The 25,083-nt window shown below is 37.8% G+C and overlaps 1 protein-coding gene across 1 annotated transcript in view; it reads right to left on the reverse strand.

Moving 5' to 3' along the window:
- Positions 1–3,204: 3,204 nt before the first annotated feature.
- The window catches only part of LOC124805211 (patatin-like phospholipase domain-containing protein 2), a 30,656-nt gene continuing 8,777 nt past the window's right edge, over positions 3,205–25,083 (reverse strand). The window contains exons 2-12 of the mRNA XM_047265710.1: positions 16,134–16,246; positions 15,484–15,603; positions 14,362–14,550; positions 14,161–14,244; positions 13,850–14,026; positions 13,587–13,762; positions 10,930–11,084; positions 10,766–10,847; positions 7,435–7,591; positions 7,166–7,322; positions 3,205–4,213 (exon numbers count right to left, since the gene is read on the reverse strand). Of these exons, the coding sequence (XP_047121666.1) occupies positions 3,960–4,213; positions 7,166–7,322; positions 7,435–7,591; positions 10,766–10,847; positions 10,930–11,084; positions 13,587–13,762; positions 13,850–14,026; positions 14,161–14,244; positions 14,362–14,550; positions 15,484–15,603; positions 16,134–16,246 (1,664 nt within the window). The 3' untranslated portion in view covers positions 3,205–3,959. The remainder of the gene's footprint in view (positions 4,214–7,165; positions 7,323–7,434; positions 7,592–10,765; positions 10,848–10,929; positions 11,085–13,586; positions 13,763–13,849; positions 14,027–14,160; positions 14,245–14,361; positions 14,551–15,483; positions 15,604–16,133; positions 16,247–25,083) is intronic.

Genomic DNA, 25,083 nt, shown 5'->3' on the forward strand with positions numbered 1-25,083 from the left:
ATACAAGGATTGTCCAGGGTAGTGACTATGTTAACAAAATAATGACAGAATACTGTCGTTTTGGCAGTAATAAGAAGCAACAATTTTATGAATGTACTTGGTGCCATTGCTAGAAACACTGTGAAACTTAAGGTCAATAGTAGGAGGCAAAAATACCTGGATGCAGCAGTAGCTTCTTGGTACATGTGCTGCATGTTTATTTGCTGGCAGGGTAATTCTTGCTTCTACATCGTGCGACCTAGATTCACTTTCCTTACTGTCCGTTCCACTGTAAGTGTCCTTATAAATAGTTGAATCTTAGCTACAAATTACTGCTGTGATTTTCATCCACTTCTCATGCAAAATGTAGTCAATAGATGTTGATGCAGTACCAAGTGGGTGTTACTGGTCATCACACAACTGCAATGAGATCAAAGGAGAGCTTTGTACAGTTCAATTATTGTTTGTTGTGGTCTTCAGTCCTGAGACTGGTTTGATGCAGCTCTCCATGCTACTCTATCCTGTGCAAGCCTCTTCATCTCCCAGTACCTGCTGCAGCCTACATCCTTCTGAATCTGCTTAGTGTATTCATTTCTCGGTCTCCCTCTACAATTTTTACCCTCTATGCTGCCCTCCAGTACTAAATTGGTGATCCCTTGAGGCCTCAAAACATGTCCTTCTAACCGATCCTTTCTTCTAGTCAAGGTGTGCCACAAATCCCTCTTCTCCCTAATTCTATTCAATACCTCCTCATTAGTTATGTGACCTACCCATCTAATCTTCAGCATTCTTCTGTAGCACAACATTTCGAAAGCTTCTATTCTCTTCTTGTCTAAACTATTTATCGTCAATGTTTCACTTCCATACATGGCTACACTCCACACAAATACTTTCAGAAACGACTTCCTGACACTTAAATCAATACTCGATATTAACAAATTTCTCTTCTTCAGAAACACTTTCCTGGCCATTGCCAGTCTACATTTTATATCCTCTCTACTTCGACCATCATCAGTTATTTTGCTCCCCAAATAGCAAAACTCCTTTACTACTTTAAGTGTCTCATTTCCTAATCTGATTCCCTCAGCATCACCCGATTTAATTCGACTACATTCCATTATCCTTGTTTTGCTTTTGTTGATGTTCATCTTATGCCCTCCTTTCAAGACACTGTCCATTCCATTCAACTGCTCTTCCAAGTCCTTTGCTGTCGCTGACAGAATTACAATGTCATCGGCGAACCTCAAAGTTTTTATTTCTTCTCCATGGATTTTAATACCTACTCCGAACTTTTCTTTTGTTTCCTTCACTGCTTGCTCAATATACAGATTGAATTACATCAGGGAGAGGCTACAACTCTGTCTCACTCCCTTCCCAACCACTGCTTCCCTTTCATGCCCCTCGACTCTTATAACTGCCATCTGGTTTCTGTACAAATTGTAAATAGCCTTTTGCTCCCTGTATTTTACCCCTGCCACCTTTAGAATTTGACAAAGAGTATTCCAGTCAACATTGTCAAAAGCTTTCTCTAAGTCTACGAATGCTAGAAACGTAGATTTGCCTTTCCTTAATCTTTCTTCTAAGATAAGTCGTAGGGTCAGTATTGCCTCACGTGTTCCAACATTTCTATGGAATCCAAACTGATCTTCCCCGAGGTCGGCTTCTACCAGTTTTTCCATTCGTCTGTAAAGAATTCGCGTTAGTATTTTGCAGCTGTGACTTATTGAACTGATAGTTCGGTTAGGTGAGTCTAAATTCCTCCTTTGTTGTTTTAGCAACAGGACTATTGTCCATACTGTTATGATGTACAGATTATTTCATTGTCTAATATTTCATGCTACTTGCTGAAGTGTGGCAGTTCTTTCAATAAAACTAATTGCTTACATTGGTACAACTACATCCTTAATCTGAAAACCACTGTGAGGTGCATGGCAGTGTTTACTTCCCAGTTTTATGGGTGTTTACTTCCCATTTTTATGTACAGGGGTTCCTTTTCATTCTGCTATTGTGCTGTTAAGCATCCACATGGCCAATAAACTCAGGTGGCACCAACGGATGGGTAAGCCAACCAAAAAGCTCAGTTCTGTCTGCCTTGCACGTACAGATATCTCAGTGTGTTGACGTGTAGATGGGATGGCTAGACTACTGTCCTGTGGTATAATCTTCTGGAGCAATGTAGCTAAGGTCAGAAAAGTACAATTCTGCAAATGTGTTCAGTAAGAGAATTTTGTGAAGTTCACAACTGACTGTCATGCAAAGTCTCTTCAGGAACCTAGGGATTCTTACACCTTTTTTCTTTTCCAATACACATCCCCTAACTGTTATATATGTCTAATAACAAGAGTGAATTTAGGTGAACTACAGAATTTATAACCACAATGCTAGAAGTAAAAGAAATATCAATATAACTGTGCATCCCTACTTCAGAATAGAGTCTATTTTATTTTTATTCTGGTACAAAAGGTTACTGGCAGACACTAAATTCCAGTATATTCAAAAACAAAGCAAAAGAAAACCTGATAATCTCTCCTGCAATTTTTTAGATGATCGAGTCTTAGTGATCTACTTCTACTACTACTACTACTACTACTAATAATAATAATAATAATAATAATAATAATAATACACAGCTGTAATAAAAGCACCTGAAAAATGGCTATGGTGACATGATATTTAAATACAAGGTAATTGTCTCAGGTGTCTATATGAGAAGTTTAGCACTAACCATAATCTGTTGTTAATGTACATTTCAAAAGAAGCCTGCAGTGGCTGCTTCTGCCTGTTACTGGCTAACTAGACTCACATCCTACCTTCATAATGGTAATTATGAAACACCGTGTACGACTGAATTAATGGATGCAATTAAATCTAATATAGAATTTATCCTCTTTCCCTTGTCCTTTCCCTTAGCTAGCAATAAAGTAACTTATTGCCCATGGAAAATAAAGTAACTATTATTTTGCTTGTAGTTCATCTAGGTTTTAAGTTGCTACTCATGTCTCAACTCAATTTCTGTGCAAGTTAAGGTATTTTTGAGTATGTAAGTGTACTTGTTCATAAATGTCACTACAATTCTGTGTTGTGTAAATATTCTGATCAGAATCCAGTAACCATTAACAGATTGTTTTTGACGATATAACCGAAGCATTCAGGTTCTTTATCAGAACTCTCAGGTTATTTGTCAATGGGAGTTAAGGGGCCCAAGAGTAATTAATTGTGCAAACCTTTTATCAAAGATGATGGTTTAATTACAAAACAAGGCATATATTTACATTATAATACATTTATACAGTTATCACAGTTCATTGGTTATGAATAATAATAATAATAATAATAATAATAATAATAATATGAAGAAGAATGTCCACAATTATGTCATTATAATAAAATTTATATTGAAAACATTTTTCTAGGTGTTTTAACATTGAGACATTCATAAAAGCAGATTCTAGGCAAAATTAATTTACGTTTCTATGGTATTGGGAGGCTTTGATTTCTATTTACAAACATTTTTACAAAATTCGCATATTAATGATAACTTTATTTATAAATAAATAAATTAAATAATAAATAACTCTTCCACTTACTAAGTACACTTTTACAATGTTCTTAAAACTTGCTTTCTCTGTCTTTTTTGAAGGACTGTACATTTCACAACAGAGAAAGGTCACTTTATAGTTACAGTTACAGTTACCAGTTACATGACACAATTTAGTACTGCTGATTTAGGAGTCTAAATAATGAATAACTGTTCAACTGACTTATTGGTAAGAACACTGGCATGTAAATATCAGGTCCTTGCAGCAAGGTTTATTGTCATTATGCAATGACTCCACTGAACAGTTTAATATTTAAAAACACACTGTTTTCAATGGAAATTCTACTTTGAATTGTCAGAATATCTTCACAGTGTAATTCACAACAGTACATTTTGAGTGTTGTGCAGTACATCAGTCATTTTACATAATTTGTGGACTCATTTAATCTGTCAACACCAAATAAGATGGTTTCCTTGTCAATAGTCTCTCAGTTTCTGGTGTCTGTTGCTCCGACTCTGGTAATGACTGTTCACCATTGTCTGGTGATGTGTCGGCATAGAATGAGCCATTACTGTGCATACCGTTCCACTCACTTTCTGGATCCGAAAACACATTGGCTGATTCTGCAGCAATATGGTCAGCATCATCCAGTGATAAATCAGAAATACTAGCCATGCTGTTGTTATAGGGAGAGTCTGTGAAAGAAAATTAATGGAACTGAGTTGTGATAAAAGAATAAAGTAGTATACACAAAACAATACACTACTTTTCATACAAGAGGTTGAGCATAAATAATGATAATACTATCTAATTTATTACGTTAAACCTACTGCGTAGGTCTCTTAAATATAAGATGGAAAGAGCGATGTGTACGGCGCTATTAAATACAGTTGCAGGGAAATGAAGGAAATACCAAAACAGCAGCATAATAATAAATGTGGTTAGTCACACAGGACTACTATTATTCCACAAATACCAAGGGTTGAGGCCTGAAGACTATTGAACCCTATAGTCTCATGACAACCACATACCCAGCTATAGTCTGGGAGAAGAGTCTTTGGTACTGACAGCTCAGTAGCGCCATTCCGTTGCTTAGTGACCACAGGTAGCCACCCAACAACGGACTGCACTTGAGCAGGTACCACAAGCCACGTCGACGCTCTGCAAACCTGACACGCATGTGTCATGAGCATACCAGCAAGTGTGATGTGCAACCAGTGCTGTCGTTTTGTTGCGTATGTTAATAGTTCAGTTCATGGTTTATTTCATTTTTGATGTTAGTATTTATTTGCTTCTGTTTCTTTTTAAACAATATTAAGTGCAACAAATAGTGCCAGCCCAACATGTGAGTGAAATGGACGAAGTAAAGTGTACTAGACAGGCAGGCCCGCAAATTGGTGTGTTCGGTGAGAACTGACTTTGAAAAAGGAAAGTAAAATGGTAAGCACTTATTTCCTGATGCTCAGGTTGTTATGAGGGCTGCAGCAGCATTGAAAATAAGCAAGAACACTGCTGTAACAACAGGGAAAGAACAGTACAGTATAGAGTGTGGTAAGAGTGGCACAAGGCTGTACACACCAGAAAGAAGGAGCTGAGGAAGGAGCAAGTGACAGCTTTGAAGATTACAAGGAAGGCACTATGTTCATCATATATATGGCTATTATAAGAGAAGGGAACATCCCACTACCTAAATTACTCGCATCATTTCAGAAAAATGATCTTTTAAAGAAAGCAACTTTTCATTACGTACAGTGCTGAAAGACATAGGCTTCAGCTATCCAGTGTTTAACAGACCGAATATATTGATGGAAAGAACACATGTAGAACCATTATGGTGCAGATTTCTGCACAGAATCATGGGTGTGAGATTCTAAAATGTAGTATGGGTAGAAGAAACGCGGGTTAATGCCAGCCATTCATTATGTAGAGGCTGGAGTGATGGAACACCCAAGGCGACCATGGCAGTGCCTGTTGGAAAAGGAGGGCGAATTATTCTTTTACATGCAGGCGTATTGGACAGTTTTGTGCCAAACTGCTTGTTAATGTTTCATTCAAAAAAGAGATGTGATTACCATGAAGTCCGCGGCTCATGGTCTTGCGGTAGCGTTCTCGCTTCCCGCGCACGGGGTCCCAGATTCAATTCCCGGCGGGGTTAGGGATTTTCTCTGCCCTGAGATGACTGGGTGTTGTGTGTCTTTCATCATCATTTCATCCTCATTCACTTGCAAGTTGCCGTAGTGGCGTTATGATGGGCAATGCCCCTTATCAATTCCATTTTTCATGATAGGACACCAACTTTGACAATGAAAAAAGAAGATATTATTCAGCGGCTGAAATGATGGAAAGTGGATCTCAGAGAAGTTTTGAAGAAGGCACAATTACTCAAAATTGTGACACAAAATAAACCACGATTTCTGACATACGTAATTGATGTGATCGCTAAAAGGCACAGGCATGAAATTGTTCACGTACAAGTGTCATCACAGAGGCAGCCAAAAATGAAGGCATTGTGGAAGAATGCATAGAAAATTCAATTACAGAACTGGTGGGAGCAGTGATAGGTCGAGCAGTACTGAAGATGACTATTTTAAATCAGATTATGAGAGTAATGAGAATTGTGTTTTTCGATTAGCACAACTACAACAAACTAAAGAATGTGAGGAGTGAGCAGGCCATCGACTTATCACCATATTGTACCATCTTCAGAATATACTGCTAAATTTTCAGCCATTCGTTCTAGAAATAATTAATATTGCTAATATTTAACAATGGAAATAAAAACTGTGCATGGACAATGAAGTGAGAAAATAGTTTTCATTTATATTGTGAAATTTGACATAACGTCATGATATTGCAGCATATTAGATACTAAATAGCTCTTTTCAATTTTTCAAGATAATATATTACAAGTAGCAACTATAAATAAATTTGCACGTACAAATATGACCTGCATGTTGTCGATGGTTTTGTTTCTGCTGCTAGAGAACACATACAAATAGAGACTGGGGCAGAATGCTATAAGTCATGTTCGGCAACATTGCTGTCTGTCCGCCTGAAGTTTCAATACCAATCACTCGACTCACATATAACAATATGGGAACCATTCACTATTTTGTGCCTTACCAATTCAGATGACTATCACAAGTGGCGGATATTTAGTGTCTCAAAAACCACCTTTTGTTGTTTTGTTCTGAGTAATGACTAATGTTATTTTAACATTTCCATATTTACTAAATTTGTCTTCAAATGACTGACTATGGTAATTAAATTATTTTCTGACCGATTTTGAACTTTAAGGTACAGAATGAGTTCCTCCCACATAAAAGACTGTGTAATGTGTTCCTTGGTGAACTGATTTGAGATTTGTGGTAAGGCACATGTATTTCTGTCATAACTTAAACTTACAATACAGCCTCAATAATATAGCATGATGCTGCTGTTCATAACTTCTCCTCACCATTTCCTTCAACCCATACTACAAATTGCTTGTTTATAAGATCAATGTTCGTTTAAAAAAAGTTTGTTAGCGTGACTTCATCCAGTAATCACCATTTGTGTAACTTCATTGAAAACTAAAGTGCAAAGTGAAAGTTTTTATTTCTAACAGTTCCAACAAAGTACAAAAACAAAAAAGATTATTTACTTACATGGTCCATTAAGAGTAAGCTGAGATGGCCATGTACTTGAGGTAGGGTCATCAAAGTCTTCATCAAATTGCAGGTAAGTGTTGTTCTCTTGCTCTTCAGGTGACAGTGCTCCAGGTAAATCAACATCAGTCACATCATATATTTCAGTCATTGTTACCTGAACAAACAGAACCCAGATAAAATGTCCAGCACTACTGTACAACTGAATTACACTTTTAAGTTCTTAGGATAAAACATTTTTATTATAATAGGAGTAGCAGTGAACTTACCCTGTTATTTTTGTCTTGGTAATAAAATCCTATAACTGTTTCATGCTCTGATGTCACTCTAAGTATCTGCTCGAAAGTGTCGTCATCAAGTGGCATCTCACTCATAGCCGAACTACATCTCCTTTGTTCTATAGCTCTGACTATATTCTTTCGTTCCCTGAAAGAAAAATTCATCAATCTTTTGTGAAATATGATTAATAATGACTGAAAAGCAGATCTATCAATGGTTACTTTAAAAGTTTCTTATTTGTACTCAGTGTTTAAGTGAGGTCACTGGGAGAATGAAATGTTCATTGTTATACAGGCACAAAGAGCAGAGCAGTAACCTTTGGCATGAAAGAGTGGTTGTAACATTTTAGATTCAAAGTCAATATAATGTAGAGAAACTAACAGAGATCAGATAATTGTGCAACACCAGAACTAAGATAATAATTTGTAAACTATGTGGATTTTACTTTTATTGGTGGTGTTTGAGGCTTTCTGATGAAAGTCCATGCTGTCATAGTTGTCAGATTCTGTAATATGCAAAAACACTAAGTGAAGTGATGAGACTGCAGAACCAATTTGCTTCCACTCTTGAGTTGCAGCATGAGTGAATCGTGTCAAGTATCCACAATGTGACTACGAAGAGAATTTCTATGAGTACACTCCCAGCACTCATACCGTCCTGCCTGACTTTACAAGCAACTGTAATTTAGAAATACTGGGGAGTTTTTGCAACCACAGTCTTGAGACAATACGTGAGAATTATAACAATAATCTGACTATTCCTGTAATATTGGTCTACTTTCGCTGCCTGGTCTGGCATAAGTTTCCAATTATCACATTACATGAATGAAAAATATGGTATCTGTGGTAGTAAACTGATTTGAATGTTCCCATGAATTATTTAGTTGTCACTATAAAGAAATGTTTTGCACAACTCTACACGACTTGCCACTATTAGGACAAGAACTGTTCCCACGTAAATACTCACAACTTTATCCATAGGCTGTTTGTTTTGTTCAATAAAGTAGCATATCTTATCCTTTTAGACAAAGAGTCACTTCGGACATTTGCAACCACCTTTAGCACTGAGTGGACTTCCATTTGCCTAGGTCATCAACATAATCTTTGTTTTCATCTTATTAAGCATTTTGGGATAACTGTATCATATCTATCACAACCATATATAGCACCCTGTTGCCTCCTACTCAGGTGGCACTCCATTCTTCCACGTATGCTACTCTGGCAAGTTTTGCAGGAGAACTTTTGTGAAGTATGGAAGGTGGGAGATGTACTAGTGGAAGTAAAGCTGTGAGGATGGGTCCTTAGGTGCACAAGAATAGCTCAATTGGTAGAGCATTTGCCTGAAAAAGGCATAGCTCCTGAGTTTGACTTCCAGTGTGGCACACAGTTTTCATCTGTCAGGTAGTTTCAAAAATTGTATTATTGTACCACTACTGCAAGTACTACCATATCAACACTGGATAATGAAGAATGGAAACAGAGTACCTCAGTGGGGTGACGTAAAACACTGCCTCCTACCAGTGGTGATAGGATCGACGAGCCCAACTGCTACATGTGCAGCAAGATACATGACGACATGTGTTCAACATTGTGACCCACTTTTAGTGATTTCCCAACATTTGTGACCCCATGTGTCTTACATTGCATTACTTATCTCAACATCATCTGCATCACTTCAGGGGTATTTAAATGTTACTAAGAATCACCCTATATAATACAGTGAAGATGACAGAATCCATCTGAATTTTTATTTTCAAGTTTTACGTATTAACTATAGCAGCAACAAAACATAATAGACTGTATATCCCTTAAATCCAATAACCATAAACTCACCACTTACAAGAAAAAGATACAGCCAAACATGAAGAAATGGGCAAACATTCATAACCAAAATGTAGCATACAAACATATTGTATTATGAAGTGGACTTGCTACATCAAATCATTATAACATTCTGAGTGTTACATTATCGTCCATTGTCAAGTATCAGGGAAACAAATGAGAGTCAATGAGGTGATAAAAACCCAAACATTTAAATGATTGTCTTCCTGTCTACAATCAGCGATTACATCAGTGCCAATGATGTATATGTCATCTACAGTATCACTGTTCCTATCAGAATGTAAAATTCAGAATCTACTCCACTGAAGCCCCACTTGCATGGAATAAATAAATTTAACTATGTTCAGCCAATAATATTTTACCTAGATTGCTGTATCTGATGAGCCAATAGCCCCATAGCATTGAGTAGAGTGCTGAGAAATGGTTTTACTGGACTATTCTATTGGACTACTGCCACATTCATATGGTACCACAAATCTCGAACTCCGAGGTCATGAATATCCTTCATAAGATGCAGTATCTCCAATTTTATTTGTTACTGAAAATGGTTTTAATCCTCCATCTAAGATTTGCGTACTTTTACTCAGTATTGCTACACAGAAAAAAGAAACATTATGTGGTGATCATCTTGTGTTGATATGTGAGATAGATATCTTCAAGAAAACACTGAACTGGTCCCAGGTGCTCAATAGCAATTCACATTTCTGAAGCAACAACAAGGAATAAACTAAAGAACTATCACATTATAGGTAAAATGCATCTATTTCAAAAGTTATGAGAACTTGCAACAATATTGCTATACCATTTCAAAAAAGCAACTATTGACTGAAGTGATGGAAGATAATGTAATGGGATGTCAAACTCTGCAATAATTTTTCCTTCTCTGCTAGTCACCTTTGTAAAAAGTAAATCTGTGACAGTTCAATTGTTGATGTGAACTGGAAGTTATCCAAAAATGAATGATATGTGACCTTTCTGGTACTATTAAATTTTCATCTCAGTGGTCTTGGATTTTCACTCTATGTGACAATTTGCTGTGTCACAGTTACTTCTGCCATTTGTTGATTTGCATGCTAGGTAGGTAGACTTGTAGGTAGGACTATACAAACTGCTATTAAAAGTGGTTCTACGTGCAACAAAAATAAACTGCAAAAATTTTATTAAAATCCTTCAATCTCTCTCAGCAGCAAAAATTTTTATTGCTCATTTCTTTCAGTATATACTTTGTGGGTAAATAAAATTCTGAGCAAATTTTTACATTTCATATTGGAGCATCCCATTGCAAGAAAGGGCTGCTGTATCTCCTACTTCACATCCACCCTAAAATTAACGTAACCTATACTACTCATATGATCAATAAAATGCAGTACTGACTTTCTGCCATAATAGTAAATTAAAGAGGAATCATCCACATAATGATAAAAAATGATAGGTGGAGGAAAGTGGTAATGTTACACTGCCATTAAAAGTGTAGACATACCTGCTTGCCATATTCAGTGTGAAGTTTAAATTCATTTTTGACTTCAAGGGAGCATCAACTCCAGTGTCAATGTCATATTTAGCTGAAATATGAAATGAAATTGTTACAATCTGCATATGTTTATAAGCTATTTCCGATTAATTATTTTCAGTAGCAATACTTACAGCCTCCAAAGTTTGTGATTGCAAGTTGGCAGTTTATTGATGCTGCTAATTTTTGTGTTTTACTAATGTTTTCAAAGAGTTCTGACACCTGCTGAATCAGAAATTTGCTGATATTCCATAAGTTATTACCAATGTGTGGTGCTGCAGCCACGAACCTGAGACGATAAAACCAGAAGTTTGGAAACTAATAATAATAATAATAATAATAATAATAATAATAATAATAATAATAATAATAATAATAATAATAATATTACAAGCTATTATTAATGAACATGCCTTTTACTGACATTGTTTTTAATTGTCACAAGTGGTAGAAACAGATTATAGTAATATTTTCTAATGTTATACACAAATTTTTCTGAAATTCTCAATAAATTAGTGCATAAACATCTGAATTCATGTTCTTCACTTGCATCAAAATAGGAATAGTGGCCATTTGGGGTCTTTTTGACTGGAATGTTTGCCTTTGGAACTACTTCATTTTTTTCCCCGCAACGATCTTTTCGCGTATTCACCTTTTGGCGCTCTATTTAAGCTTTCAACAAATGACCACTTCTGTCAAGAGCAACATCGCTTTCAGGCCTCTAATTTAAGGCGTTTCTCAAAATTTTTCTTTTCCCACCTTATTCAACAACCATAAAATCTGCTGAGTATTGATTTTGACCTATTGTGGACATTCATAGCTACGCGACTCATACTTGAAAACACTACAGGTAGAACCGACAAGGTATTCTGGGTAGGAGTGGTACCAAAAATAACTGTTTGCGGATTAAAGTAAGCTTTTATGAGAGAGCGAATCAGTCTTCGCTTTCTGACCACACTATAGTGCGGAGTGCACACATTATAAACAGGCAGTTGGCCGTATGTGTGAGCAAATGAGAGTTATCAAAATCACAAAAGAAAACAACGAGAAACGCAAAATGCAAAGCATTAGGTAACAGCTATGCGCAGCTGCTTGCTTACATAGATAATATTGCAAAGAGGGTAGTTTGGGCCCTACTTGTGTTCAATGCAACCACAGTTCCAAACATCCACCACATAAAACTACCATGTTAAACTGACTGCATTACACCAACTTTTGAACTTTAGCCAGCAGTCAAACATATCAATTTCTTTTTTCTAAGTTGCTAGGTCCCGTGATTGAGTTCTATGTTGCGTCATACAACATGTATTTTATAGAGACCGATCAGCTGTTCACGACTGGCTTCACACCAAATTATCATGCCCAGAATTGATGTGACATCAGATCCTTGAGTGCAGTGATAGGGTGTTGCATTTGTGCACTTTTTATTTTGAGAACACTTCTTACGCATATTATCTTTAGAAATTGGGCTTCAATGGATGATTTGCAATTCCAGTAAATGAAAACCGAGTACTTTTTCAATATTTATATATAGAAAAAAGCTATTTCTGACCATCTCTAATAAAACTGTTCAACTGGATACAATTTGTTCAGAAATTCAATTTATTGTATAATTTTTGCATTTTGAGCTAGGATTTGCATGAATTTTTCAGGTCCCTACTTATGAGACAAGACTGGTTCTTCAATCATATCAACATCATAATTGTGAAATAACCTCAATACACACACAAACCTTTTCTTTTTAAGTTTGTTCTAGTTTTGACACTCTTTTTTAAGAAATAATATTAACAGTAGAAGTTAATTTAATACAAAAACAATATACAAAAACACTCATACTTTAGACCCAACACCAGTTGGAACAAGATCAACAAAATCTAAGTACTACAAAGAAGAAAATTTTCATGATTTGGAAAGCTGTGGTACCATCATAGTGATATCCCAGATAAGATTACAACGGTTTTTTGAGCCACAAATATTTTTAGATTGTGAAATAGGGAAAATTAGAGGATGCCTGATTTGGTGAATAGAGTGGGTACTAGCATACATAGTCCACATAAGACTTCAGAATTTTAAGTGCTGAACTACATTGATCATAAACAGATTCTCACATGGAAAGCTTGGTCACAATGTGACATTTTCCAACACCTTTTTTGTAAGCATATATAACATTCCACAAAGGAACTATGGAGCAAAACAATAGGTGATCAAAACTTGGCCAAAATACTATATTGGGTAACAGGTAAACCATCTTCAACATCAAAATGAACAACGAGGACTAAGTTTAATGCCTGGATTGAATTTTCAACACCATTACAGAAGCACACCTCACATAAATAACTTGGACAAAATATTACAAAATGCTTGGAGACATTTCACACAAAGCCCATGTCACTTAGGAAGCATCACAGGTAGGCAGATTTGTAATCACAGAAGCTGACAAAATACATTGACAATGTCATGTTTTGTAGCTGTTGCATAAGTACACTGAACTGCTTACCTGTCAGCTTCCAATAGTGAGTGGGCATGTGACGGAATTACACCATTATAGCCACATACATGCAATTCTGGCTGAATGATTGCGTTTCCAACTACACACATTTGATGGGAACGCTTCTCCAATTTGTTGCCGATCACACTAATTTCAAAAATTATGTTTTCATACATATGTAACTTTGAAGAGGAAATAAAGAGAATTGCTTGTTATTTGTGAGACTTAAAGTGTATTACATCGTAACAGGATGTTGTAAGCTTAATAGGTTGAACATAACTACAACACAAGATGACGACTCACTTTGTGAATGTGGCATACATGATGTCGACTGGCAGTACATATGGCAAACTCAATATTGATAACAGCTTCATCCCTTTGTATTGGAAAATCCAGTTAGTGAAACCATTATTAGTTGAAGCTATAGCATCTTGAAAAACTGAGACAACAGCTTCTGGTAACTTAGCAATTTTTGCAGCCTGTAACAAAAAAAAATAATTATAACAATAAATTCAGAACAAAACAATGTGAGTACAGCTTAAAAATTTCCAGGTACATTTACCTACCCTTTGGTGTGCAATGCACTCTTCACAATTTGATTCTGACTCTGTGCTGAAATTGAGAGGATCTTTAATCTCATATGACGCATGGATAGTTAAACAGCGGTTACAGTTTATCATATTTCTTCTTGCCAAGAATGCCATTGCATCATCAAATCCTTGATGGCACATTTTTGCTAAAGTCTGCAAATGAATTATATAACAGAATAGAATACGGAACAAATAACTATTATACTGTTAAAGAAGCTGCATTCATTTTGCATGGAAGAGTTTTACTGTATTTCATAGGAGCAAACACATTTTACTTCAAAACTCACCTCAGGTTTAGGAGGGAAAAGAATCCTTGTAAATCTATATACATTTTGACGTGAAAGTTCAATACTGGTGTTGGCAAGGTTTATCTACAAAAAGAGAAATGTCTCAGTAAGACAGCTATTAACTTACATGTTAATTTAAATAATTTCATATCTTTTATGGTGAAATATTAGTAAAATAGAACTGTGATTGTAAATACTCACATGGAAAAGCTGTGACGAAGTATCACGTGGACATATGTCAGATTCGCCACAGAAAGGGCTAACAGTAACTGTGTCCTCATCTAAAGTTGGAAGATTGTCACTAAAACCACCATCCATGTACCGAATACCGTGGAACCTAGGTGGTAGAAGCCCAGAGAAGACTGGAACAAAACTGCTTGCTAGTAGAGCCTGCAAATGACAATAATAATACCATAATAAACAAGGTCAAAAGCAGTAACAGAATTCTTATGTAACTGAGCCACACCCGTAAGCCCATAAGGATCTGTTGACTGTGTAGGTGTAGCACTATGTCAAGGTAAATGTATACTTAGTAGCAACTTTAGCAAATCCATTTTCACAGCCAGCAGTTCCTTCACATCAAATATTTCAAATGTTCTCTACTTTTGTAGAGTATTCTTCCAGTATCAAAGTGCCTCATTTGCCTCCTTGACTGATATACTACTGTAGACCTCACCCTCATGCTGCTTTCTTTGTCACATTGTCAATATATTATTACTGCACTTAAGATGACTATTGCACATATTTTTTTACAACATTTTCATGCAAATAAAAGCTGTTAGTCTGTATAATACACACAATAACTCTGAAAGTTATTGGGGATATCTTTTGAAAGGCTACAGTGAAGGAAATTATGCAGCAGCCTATTTCACAATATAACAGACTGAGTAAATTCAATCCAATGAAACAGAAATAAGCATATCACTTGGTTTCAGTGAATATTAACTTTAAACCACAGTCAGAAAAAAATGTGATAGATACTCAATGGTCTTTATTGGAGAACAGAAGGGCCACTGATTATTCTGAGATCTGATTATAAGCCTCACTGGAACACACCTGTGAAATATTTGCTCAGAATATTGTGACAGGAGCTAGTACATACATTTTGAAATTATGATAAAATGTCACTGCTAATCTCGGTAAAATATGGGCTTTACATTTGAAGTCTACATTTAAAAAGTGTAAAACTGGCTGTATTTTAAACAAAATTATACTTAGTACAACATGTTTTCATTTGTATAGCTCCCCAAAAAGAAACTGTCTGTATTGTCTGCTTAGGTCCAAGGTTAATCAGAAGTATTAAATTTTTGGCAGAGGGCTTACCTGCATTAAGTCTTCCTTGCTGTTGAACTGCGACACAATTACATTTTTCCTATCATATACCCTTGTCAGTGATATATGCAATTTTCCATTCACTCTTAGGTGAGCATCTTCAGGAAGTACCTGTAAACACAGAAATTAAAATGTTCACTTCATGTGAGGCAAATCCATAAAATAATTATTACTGTAGCTATTAATGAAAGGGTGCAGGGAAAAAAATCTATTCTTATGACAGCCACAAAAAATTAAAAATTACAAAAACGACAGAGCATTAAGCAAGGTACACTGCAATACGAATACCTGAGATGTAGTTAAGATACAATAGTTCTCTCTTACTCATACAATACATAGCACCCACACAAAGGAAGCTGAAATTGAACATCACCAATATATTACATAAAAGCGGTGAGTGAATTAAGTGCACTGAAGGTTTTCTATTTGGATTAGGCTATGGGAGAAAGAGCAAGGTAATAAATAGTGTTGTCAAATAAGGGAGTTCCTTAGGGCAAATTATTGTGGGGCAAAGGACACGACTAAACACAAAATCATGGAGAACATTCATTTGTGGTTTCAGAGATTTTGCTATTTCACTGTTAGACAGACAGCTCAACAAATTCTAAAAAGCTAGTGTTATATTTAAAATTATTGCTAACCTTATCGAGGCCTTCAAGCAAAAGATTCTGGACATTAAAGGATGGGTTAAATGGACCCAGTGTCTTCTTTCTAGCTTCTTGTACAACACGTAAAACATCTGTTGTGATTTCACCTGCAAAACACAATGTCATGCTGCAACTGACTAGTTGTATGTAACTCCTTAAACTAATCATAAAAGTTAGCAGAATGTTCCACATACATCTTCAAAAAATGAAAAACTACTAAACACTGCAGCAAGTTTCATGAGATAAGAGTGCAGCTCAAAGTGGAAAATAATTTTCAAAATAGGAAAAACGAAATATTAAGTTCTTTTAAATGGAATATTTCTGCAGAGTCTAGACTAGCACATCTTCAATAAGATTAAAATTCCCTCGGCATCTACATGCTGAAGGTCAGAATGCCAGACACTAACATCACTATAGCACATTCCCCTATTTATAAAGAAATTTAAGTGTATAAATAAAGGAACAACTCATGTGATTGTGTTATGTGGTATTTTCTTTTCTTTCCTATTGTACTGGATAATGATCACTGGTGCTGAGATCATTCTATGCTTCAGTGTCTAAATTAATCAATTTGCTATTTCCAAATATTTTCACCACACTCCAGTAATTAATTATAACCCACAGAAACCTCTTTTAACTTCCGTAATCTTTTCCTATAGAGGTTCTTCGTACAGAAGTACACCTGAAAAGTTTCCATTAACTCCTGTGAAGTAATTTTTCCATGTATTACAGAAGATGCATGCTATTATAGAAAGTGTTTTCCCTACAGGGAGCACTTGGAGAAACAAATACAAACTGGCTTCTTCCAACCAGCTGTGATACATATTTTTGGTGTTCAGTGGCCTGCCAGATTACTGTTTCCTGTGAATACCATGAAAAAGAAACTTCCTGGCGGATTAAAACTTTGTGCCGGACCGAGACTCGAACTCAGGACCTTTGCCTTTCACGGGCAAGTGCTCTACCATCTGAGCTACCCAAGGACGACTCACTACCTGTCCTCACAGCTTCAGTTCCACCAGTACCTTTCATTTCGGGATCATGAAAAAGGTATATTAAATCATTTTAGGTCACTATGCTCACTGGACTGCATAGGCATTGTTTCTAACCAATCACGTCTTCAAAAATGCACTAGAAGTATCCAGGTTTGATTTGATGAATGCAAGAACAAAATGACTTTATTCCTAGCTTGCACTTAACACTGGATTACAATATTACATTGTCGTCCTTTCCAGGGAGGAAAAGGCTGTTGAGAGCCTGTTAGTGTCCTTTATACAGGGCACCCGTACCTGGTGGCAAAGGGTAGGGTGGGGGTGGGGGTGGGGGGTGGTGGGGTGCACGACCTCCCCACTCTAGTTCTCAGGGACAAGAAAAAATGAAGTGTAGTCAGATGGTTTTCTTTCAAGAAAATGATTTAAAAGTCGATACTAGGCAGGTTTTTAACATGTTCGGAACTGGGCCTTTTTTTTTACGGGATACTTAAAGTCGCTATTCGTCTTCCGAAATAATAAAAATACTCCATTCCCCCGGTCTAGAAGCCCCTACCCTCTCTCTCCTACAAACTATCATAAGGGCGCCTTTGCCTTCAGTATTTCTCACTGAATTTGAACAGTTTTGTTGTAAGGAGAACTATAAAACATCATTGGGCACCGATCACGATTTAAACAACTAAATCTTTTGGAGTAGGAATCTGCTCTCAATGCCAAATATTGTTCACGCGCCATAGTAAATTGGTGGGTATTTGTGCAGTTTCGTCCAGCCCATGAAACTTATTTCGTGACGAAGTCTCTGTTTCCGCGATTTGCGCACTGTCCGTCATTTTCAACATCTCTCCTGACACTTTCGCTCTGACCTCAAAATCTATGGGCGGCAGGGTCACAACTGATAATCGTAAGGCTGTCGACCCCAAATGACTGCAAATGTGCGTCTGCCCTCGTGTCGGATACTTTCATTATCTCATTTATACCCGTGGCCGCTGTCTAGCTTCCACCTTTCTCCTCCATTCAGTAGTTTCTGCGTAGCACCTCGCTAAACAGTGATCTGAACTAACTGAGAATGTCCCCCTTCGACACAGTTTTCTTTTGTCGCCAGCGAGACTGAGAAGTACCTATTTTCTGATTTATCACGTGTTACTCAGCCAAAAAAGAGAAAAACAAAAATCAAAAACTTCTTCGCAGTTTCATTTTTATTTCCTTCTTAATAACTGGAAGGAAATCATATAAAATAGATCGGATTGATAAAACATAAGAATATGGCTTAATGCTTCAAGTGCTGGGACCAAATTCCAATATACAGACATCAAAAACGAATTTCCCACGGAAAGTGACACTACCGGCAGAGGTATTCAATTTTGAATATGAAAGCTCTACATGAAAAGGGAAAATCGACTGGGGAAGAATGGCTGACTGATTAAGTGACATGATATACCACGCAAATATAAACGACACGAATGTAACTAGATAGAACAGAAGACCGTACAAAGTGTACAACCGAAAAAGACTGCCGTCAGATCTCTGAAGTAGTGAAAAGAAAGAAGCTGAAGACAATGTTGATTTTGAAATAATTACTTTTCCGCTGCGAAGGGCGCAGGGATCAATTAAATGTTCTGACATACGGCCATGTTTTTTTTTCCTCCTGGAAGTCTTTTAACACCTTTGAAATTCAATTTTGAATACGAGTAAATGAAATAATGATGTCACTGAGTCCTGCTCAGATGGGTGTGAAGAAGAAAAGTTTGCGAAGTACTTCTTTTTAATACTTCAAACAGATACGCCAAAGAGTATAAGAAATAGCAAATAAAAACTTCTTCCGCTTATCATAAAAACTGTAATTAGCAATTATCGCTGAAGTAACATATGTTCTCTCGTTTATAGGATTTATAGTTCCTCACAATTGTTTTTAGAGTGCATCACACATTTCTAAATCTTCCATTACTTATGGGCGGTTAACAATCGCAATTTTGTCACATTCTGTTGGGTGTGTTCAGTTTCTACTCGTGTACATAATTTATCCCACTTTATGTCGATACTTCTAGCTTATGATGATCGCAAAGCATAAATATTTTCGAGACTGGCGATATGTTAGTCGTTGCACCAATATTCGTCGCGAGCACAATCCACGATGCAGGGGTGTTATCACCATTACATTACTCGAGCGCACGCGAGAACATCACGTGCTAGAAAAAGGAAATGAACCTATTGCGCACGAGTGGGGGGACGGTAAATGCGGATGGATGGGTCATCAGCAGAAGGTACCGAGAATTTCGTGCTCAAAGGCAGAGCAAACCGCACTCGCAGCGTTCGAAGTCTACAGGTTGTGTTACAAGTAGAAGATGAATATTGCTTTATATCTCGTATCCAGAGCCGAAGCTCTCTCTGTGAACAGTCCACAACCTACACACCTATGGCTGTGAACTGCTGAGTACAGATGCTGATAGGACTGTGATTTGCATAATCACAATGAAAGCTACAAAAACAATTGTCATTTAGCTCGACTCTGCCTCTTTGTGCAGAGTAGACTGCAATTACATAATCTGGTACTGAAGTCTTCAACAAGCTCTCTTCTAACGTAAGCAATAAATTGGGAACCTCTACCAACTGAAAAGAAAAGTAAAATCATACCTCATCAGCCACTTTTTGAACAAAATATACCTGTATTATCTACAATTAAAGATTGAAAAATCCTGCAAGCTGCATGTCAAGTGGCTACGTTCAGAGCGTATTGCAAATTGGCCTCTGTTATAAATTTCAGTTACTATTTTCTTTGGAAAACCACTATGTATTCACGTAAGTACTAAGCTTCCGTACCAGCAGGAGACAAATATATACGACATTAACATAACTGGGAAAGAAGCAGCTTTTTCCTGAATTCCGGCTTTCCTGTTATTTTACTACTTCATATTTAGCTGTTTTAGACCCGAATAGCATTAAGCAGTCTGGTGATGGTTTATTGTGAATATTGCGTACACTTCACTTTCTAACAGTGGCTTATCTTTTGTTAGTAAATCCCTCCACACGTTCCGCATCACTGAAGGTGCTCCTGTTTGACGGAATCAAAGAAACACACGACTGATTGACGAATGAAGGAATGGGTCATCTCTTATAGCTAGGAAAAAAAAGAAAGAAAGAAATAACTTAAGACATCATTTTGGATGTATAATACACGGTACGTCCAATCTAAGCTCTGGTTTCGATAAATGCTAGCCAATCAATTAATTAGAATAATCAAGTTCTACTGGTTATCCAGTCTTCTTATTAAACTGTAGTGGTGTGACTAACGTCAGTATCTTGCTTTATTTTGTTTCAACCAAAGCGCCTGAAAACGTTAGCTCGAATTTGTTTTGTTAAAAAGCATCTGCGCACTCAACGCGGCAACAGCTTCAAAGTAAGCTGTGTTTTCCTTTTTAATAAAATATTTTTATTTTTCTATGAGAATCTCCTGTAAATCAGACCAGTATATCACACCTGAATTGAGGTCGTACACGTGTGTTATCGAAGCAGCGTCACGGTTACGCCTTAAAGCTGGTCGACAATGATGTCGCCGAGACAAGGGTAAAGAAAACGGCAGTGACTTTGTGAAAGCAAACATTTCAGTATTCATTTTAAAGTGATTTAGAGAAGCCCACCGTAAATACGAATCGGGGTGATCGGGCGGAAAGACGAATTTTATGGCTTCAGCACTGCGCAATTTCTCCCGAAATCGCGTGTTCCCTATCATGTTTGACGGCTGCACATGTACGTACAATTCCTCGACCTGAAAAAACAGTACAAATTTTTAGCGTGCGCGAATGATTATGAAGACTACAGATTTAAGAGTTTTGCGATGCGATAACTATGACTTCTGATGTTATTGGCTGAACTGCTACTCACACCTAGGGACCCCCAAACTTTACTTTAACAGCTATAATTCGATTTGCTTTCTTAATTGAAAAAGCTTTAGGACAATCGAAACATCAGCTGCTGACCTATAGCTGTTATGAACGAATCCACAAGAATGGTAAACGAGGCCATCGAATCGCTGCGCAAACACACATGCTAGGGTTATCGATTGACATGTTGGTTTGTCTCCAAAAATAGCTGGACACTGACAGACCAGCAGGTCGCGAGCGTTGTTCGCTGTCTGCTGCGCAGAACGTCAATACCACGTGTACGCTTGTTTGTGACCCAACGTATATCTGTTCAGTGGTCTGGTGAGTAATTCAGTATGCGGCAAGTGACTGATACCACTATCTTAACGCTTCAACTGCTAACTACTGAAATGAACAACGCCAACATCATATTCGACCAACTGCGTTGTGCCGAAACTCTGAAGATGTTGTAGCCAACATTTGAGTAAGTGGTGATAACAGAAAAATGAATAACGCCACTCTGAGAACAGGCCCGCGGGAATCCACGAGTTTTATCCTCGTTGTTTCATACTTTCGGAGATCAATTTCTATCGTCTCTGTTTATGCGAAAGCGTTTACAAGAACCTCACTTGCTGCAGTTCCCGTGTTAAGAGTCGATAAGGGGAGGAGTGAATAAAATAATCTTTAGGCGACAAAGAAAAGGGCAACTTAACACCAGGCCAAACCTCCCAGTCAGATCAACAATGTCCGAATTGCACCTGGTTTGTAAATTTCTACGAGGACTCCAAAGTCTCAAATCATAATCTGGGGTTTACCACGAAACACATTCGGTAGCGGTGTCTTTGTATTCCGGAAAGGGATAAAGACTGTTTCGTAAAAGGTAAACGGTAAAGCTGGCGAGCTGACCATTGTTTTCAATAGCGCATATACACACACGACTGAACGAGTAAAAATCGTTCTCTTGTGCTGCCTTTTGTCAGACCTGAGCTATTGGCGTTTCATCCACAAATCTCGCCATCAACAGTAGCATGTTCCCGGTATGTACGGCACGAGCTGAGTATGCACTCTCGCCAGTGGATGTGTTTCATAAATGCATATATCGTCATTACTGCTTGTCTTCTGCTGTGTGGTAAGCAAAGGTGGATGAATGAATCCTTATTATACCAGAATACTTATTAAGTAGAATCCCTTTAATAGCAATCCTACAACAGTTAAATGAGACTGCATCTGGAGCAACGAGACGACACTACAAAGCTGTAATTTCGATTTCGCTTTACTGCGCCGCACAGCCAGCTAACTCGCTTCGAAACCAGGATAGAATAGGAAAAAAAAGTCCGCGTTCCGACTTTAGTTCAGTGAAATCTTGTGTAACTTATACTGGTGCAGACTTGACCGATCTGCCGTATCGTTGATGTCTCAAGTCTATATGATATGTGTTGCGACAGTCGTCGGTAAAAAGTGAGTCGGACAACGACGTATTTTTTCAGATACTGTTTGTGTGGCCTGTTTAGCTAATATAAGACAGCGATCCTGCTCAGTTGTCAGGATAAAATACGACGGGCAGCACACCGAAAGGTTTTGTTTATGTCATTTTCAACCGATGTAATGACATATCACCTTAAAACTAAACTATCGATAGCCGGCCGATGTGGCCGTGCGGTTAAAGGCGCTTCAGTCTGGAACCGCGTGACCGCTACGGTCGCAGGTTCGAATCCTGCCTCGGGCATGGATGTGTGTGATGTCCTTAGGTTAGTTAGGTTTAAGTAGTTCTAAGTTCTAAGCGACTGATGACCTCAGAAGTTAAGTCGCATAGTGCTCAGAGCCATTTGAACCATTTAAACTATCGATACTATCCGAAATCGTTGGCTACAAAATTTTCTCTGCGTTGTCTCACTTTTGTAAATGGCTTTCGTACTACATTAACAGAACAGTTGGCGAGTTCGCATGTGTTAGCGAGTTCAAATGTATTAGCATGCACATATTTGCACTTTTTGGTGGGCGGTGATTTTTCTCGCGTGCGGCAGTGCCACTTGGTAAAAATGTGTTCCCTCATTACTGCAACTATCTCAAACTATTATGTGCACAAAAATGTCACTACTAGGTTTTTCTATAAAATTCGTGGGGAGCTATTCGGAAGTGTGATCATTTTTTTTCGCAAATTGCCAATTTCTTTTTTTTTTTTTTTTACAAGATTAAAATTTCTGCGAGTGATATTGTCTCTGTTTCCCGAAATGCTGAAGAACTATTCATATTTTGAACAGAGAACTCTAGAACTAAATATATCTACCAAGAACTGAAAAAAACGTGAATTTCGCTCACAATATTCTGCAATAATGACCGATGCCGACATAGATGGACGGATATCCCATAATGAAAGCAGCTTCGTTGCCGATTTGTCGGCTATTTGGATATGCGCAGTAAGCTCGGGATAAGGATACACGGCATTACCGAGAAGATTTTACACGAAAATACTCCAATGTGAAAACGATGGATATATTATTCCATCGGCCTCTGACATCTTCGGATCCATCCACTCGAGAGTCCAGCAAATAACTCAAGAAAACATGCTACCTGAGGTAAAATATGTCGCGATTGCTACGGTCGCAGCTTCGAATCCTGCCTCGGGAATGGATGTGTGTGATGTCCTTAGGTTAGTTAGGTTTAAGTAGTTCTAAGTTCTAGGGGACTGATGACCTCAGCTGTTAAGTCCCATAGTGTTCAGAGCCATTTGGACCATTTTGTAAAATATGTGCTTTTCGGGCCCCCTCCCGGTGCACAACCCAATAGCGACCTTTCTGAAGGCAATAATGACACGCGACAAATGTGACTATGATCTCGACTCAAAAATATAAAATATCGAATAAAACTTTTCAATACGGCAGTTTAGACTTCTGAGTCGTTATCAGAGCGCTCACAATACTTGAGGTTAAAGTTTTACACGAATACGCCAAATATGTGATTGTTGATCCACCATACTGAATTCGCCGTTTTGAATTTTTCTTAGTTCCGACATCGGATTCCTAACCAGCGACCGAAAGAACCCAAATACAACAGTTTTGTAGGATTTTACATCCATTTTCTATTAAGTACATGTCCTTAAGCGAGTTAGCCAACAGTGCGCCACTAGGAAGAGGCTGATATTTCATAAAGCATTAATATTTCGTCGTAGTTTTCCTGGTGCGCTGGTGTCAGGTGCTAAATTCGAACTCGAAATCTGCAGACACCACAAAGTATTTGCCCTATCGTGCAACGTTTGCGTGCCAGCGAGGTGAAATAGCGATATACCATTGCATTCCTCTTTTCAAGATCTATGAAATGCAACTGAAATACACACGTGACTCCATTAACAGAAAACCATAGCTGCAAAATATTCGTGTCTTTATGCACCATTTGTGGCCTATTAGGGTTGACCTCTTAAAGTGGGACGCCCATTACGTATTCCATGTGTGTTCGGCGAGTTCTGTGGTTAGGTGCACTATCGAAAGATACATACATCGAAAAATTGTTTTGTACGTAGCTGTATATACGCTCATAAAAAAGTTTTCCATCACCCCGGTTCCCAGAACTCCCGAAGACAGATGTTGACTGTGGATATTGTATCACAGACACAGTCCCTTTGACTGTTGAGAGATTTCACTAAACCCGCCCAAAGATGTAAACAACTATACATGACCAGTGCCTATTAGACGGACAGCCGATCAGTTCCAGTTATTCCATCAGGAAGGAGGTACTACACAGCTCGTGTTGTCACAGAGACAGGAACTGTCGATGACATGCCTCGCTCAAGCCGCCGAAGGGCTAGTATTGCAGTGGATGACCGCTACCTACGCATTATGGCTCGGAGGAACCCTGACAGCAACACCACCATGTTGAATAATGCTTTTCGTGCAGCCACATGACGTCGTGTTACAACGACTCAAAATGTGCGCAACAGGCGGCATGATGCGCAACTTCACTCCCGACGTTCATGGCGAGGTCCATCTTTGCAACCACGACACCATGCAGCGCGATGCAGTTGGGCCCCAACGACATGCCGAATGGACCGCTCAGAATTGGCATCAAGTTCTCTTCACCGATGAATGTCGCATATGCCTTTAACTA

Source organism: Schistocerca piceifrons, chromosome 7 (assembly GCF_021461385.2).
Source record: "Schistocerca piceifrons isolate TAMUIC-IGC-003096 chromosome 7, iqSchPice1.1, whole genome shotgun sequence".
NCBI classification, from domain to species: Eukaryota; Metazoa; Arthropoda; class Insecta; order Orthoptera; family Acrididae; genus Schistocerca; species Schistocerca piceifrons.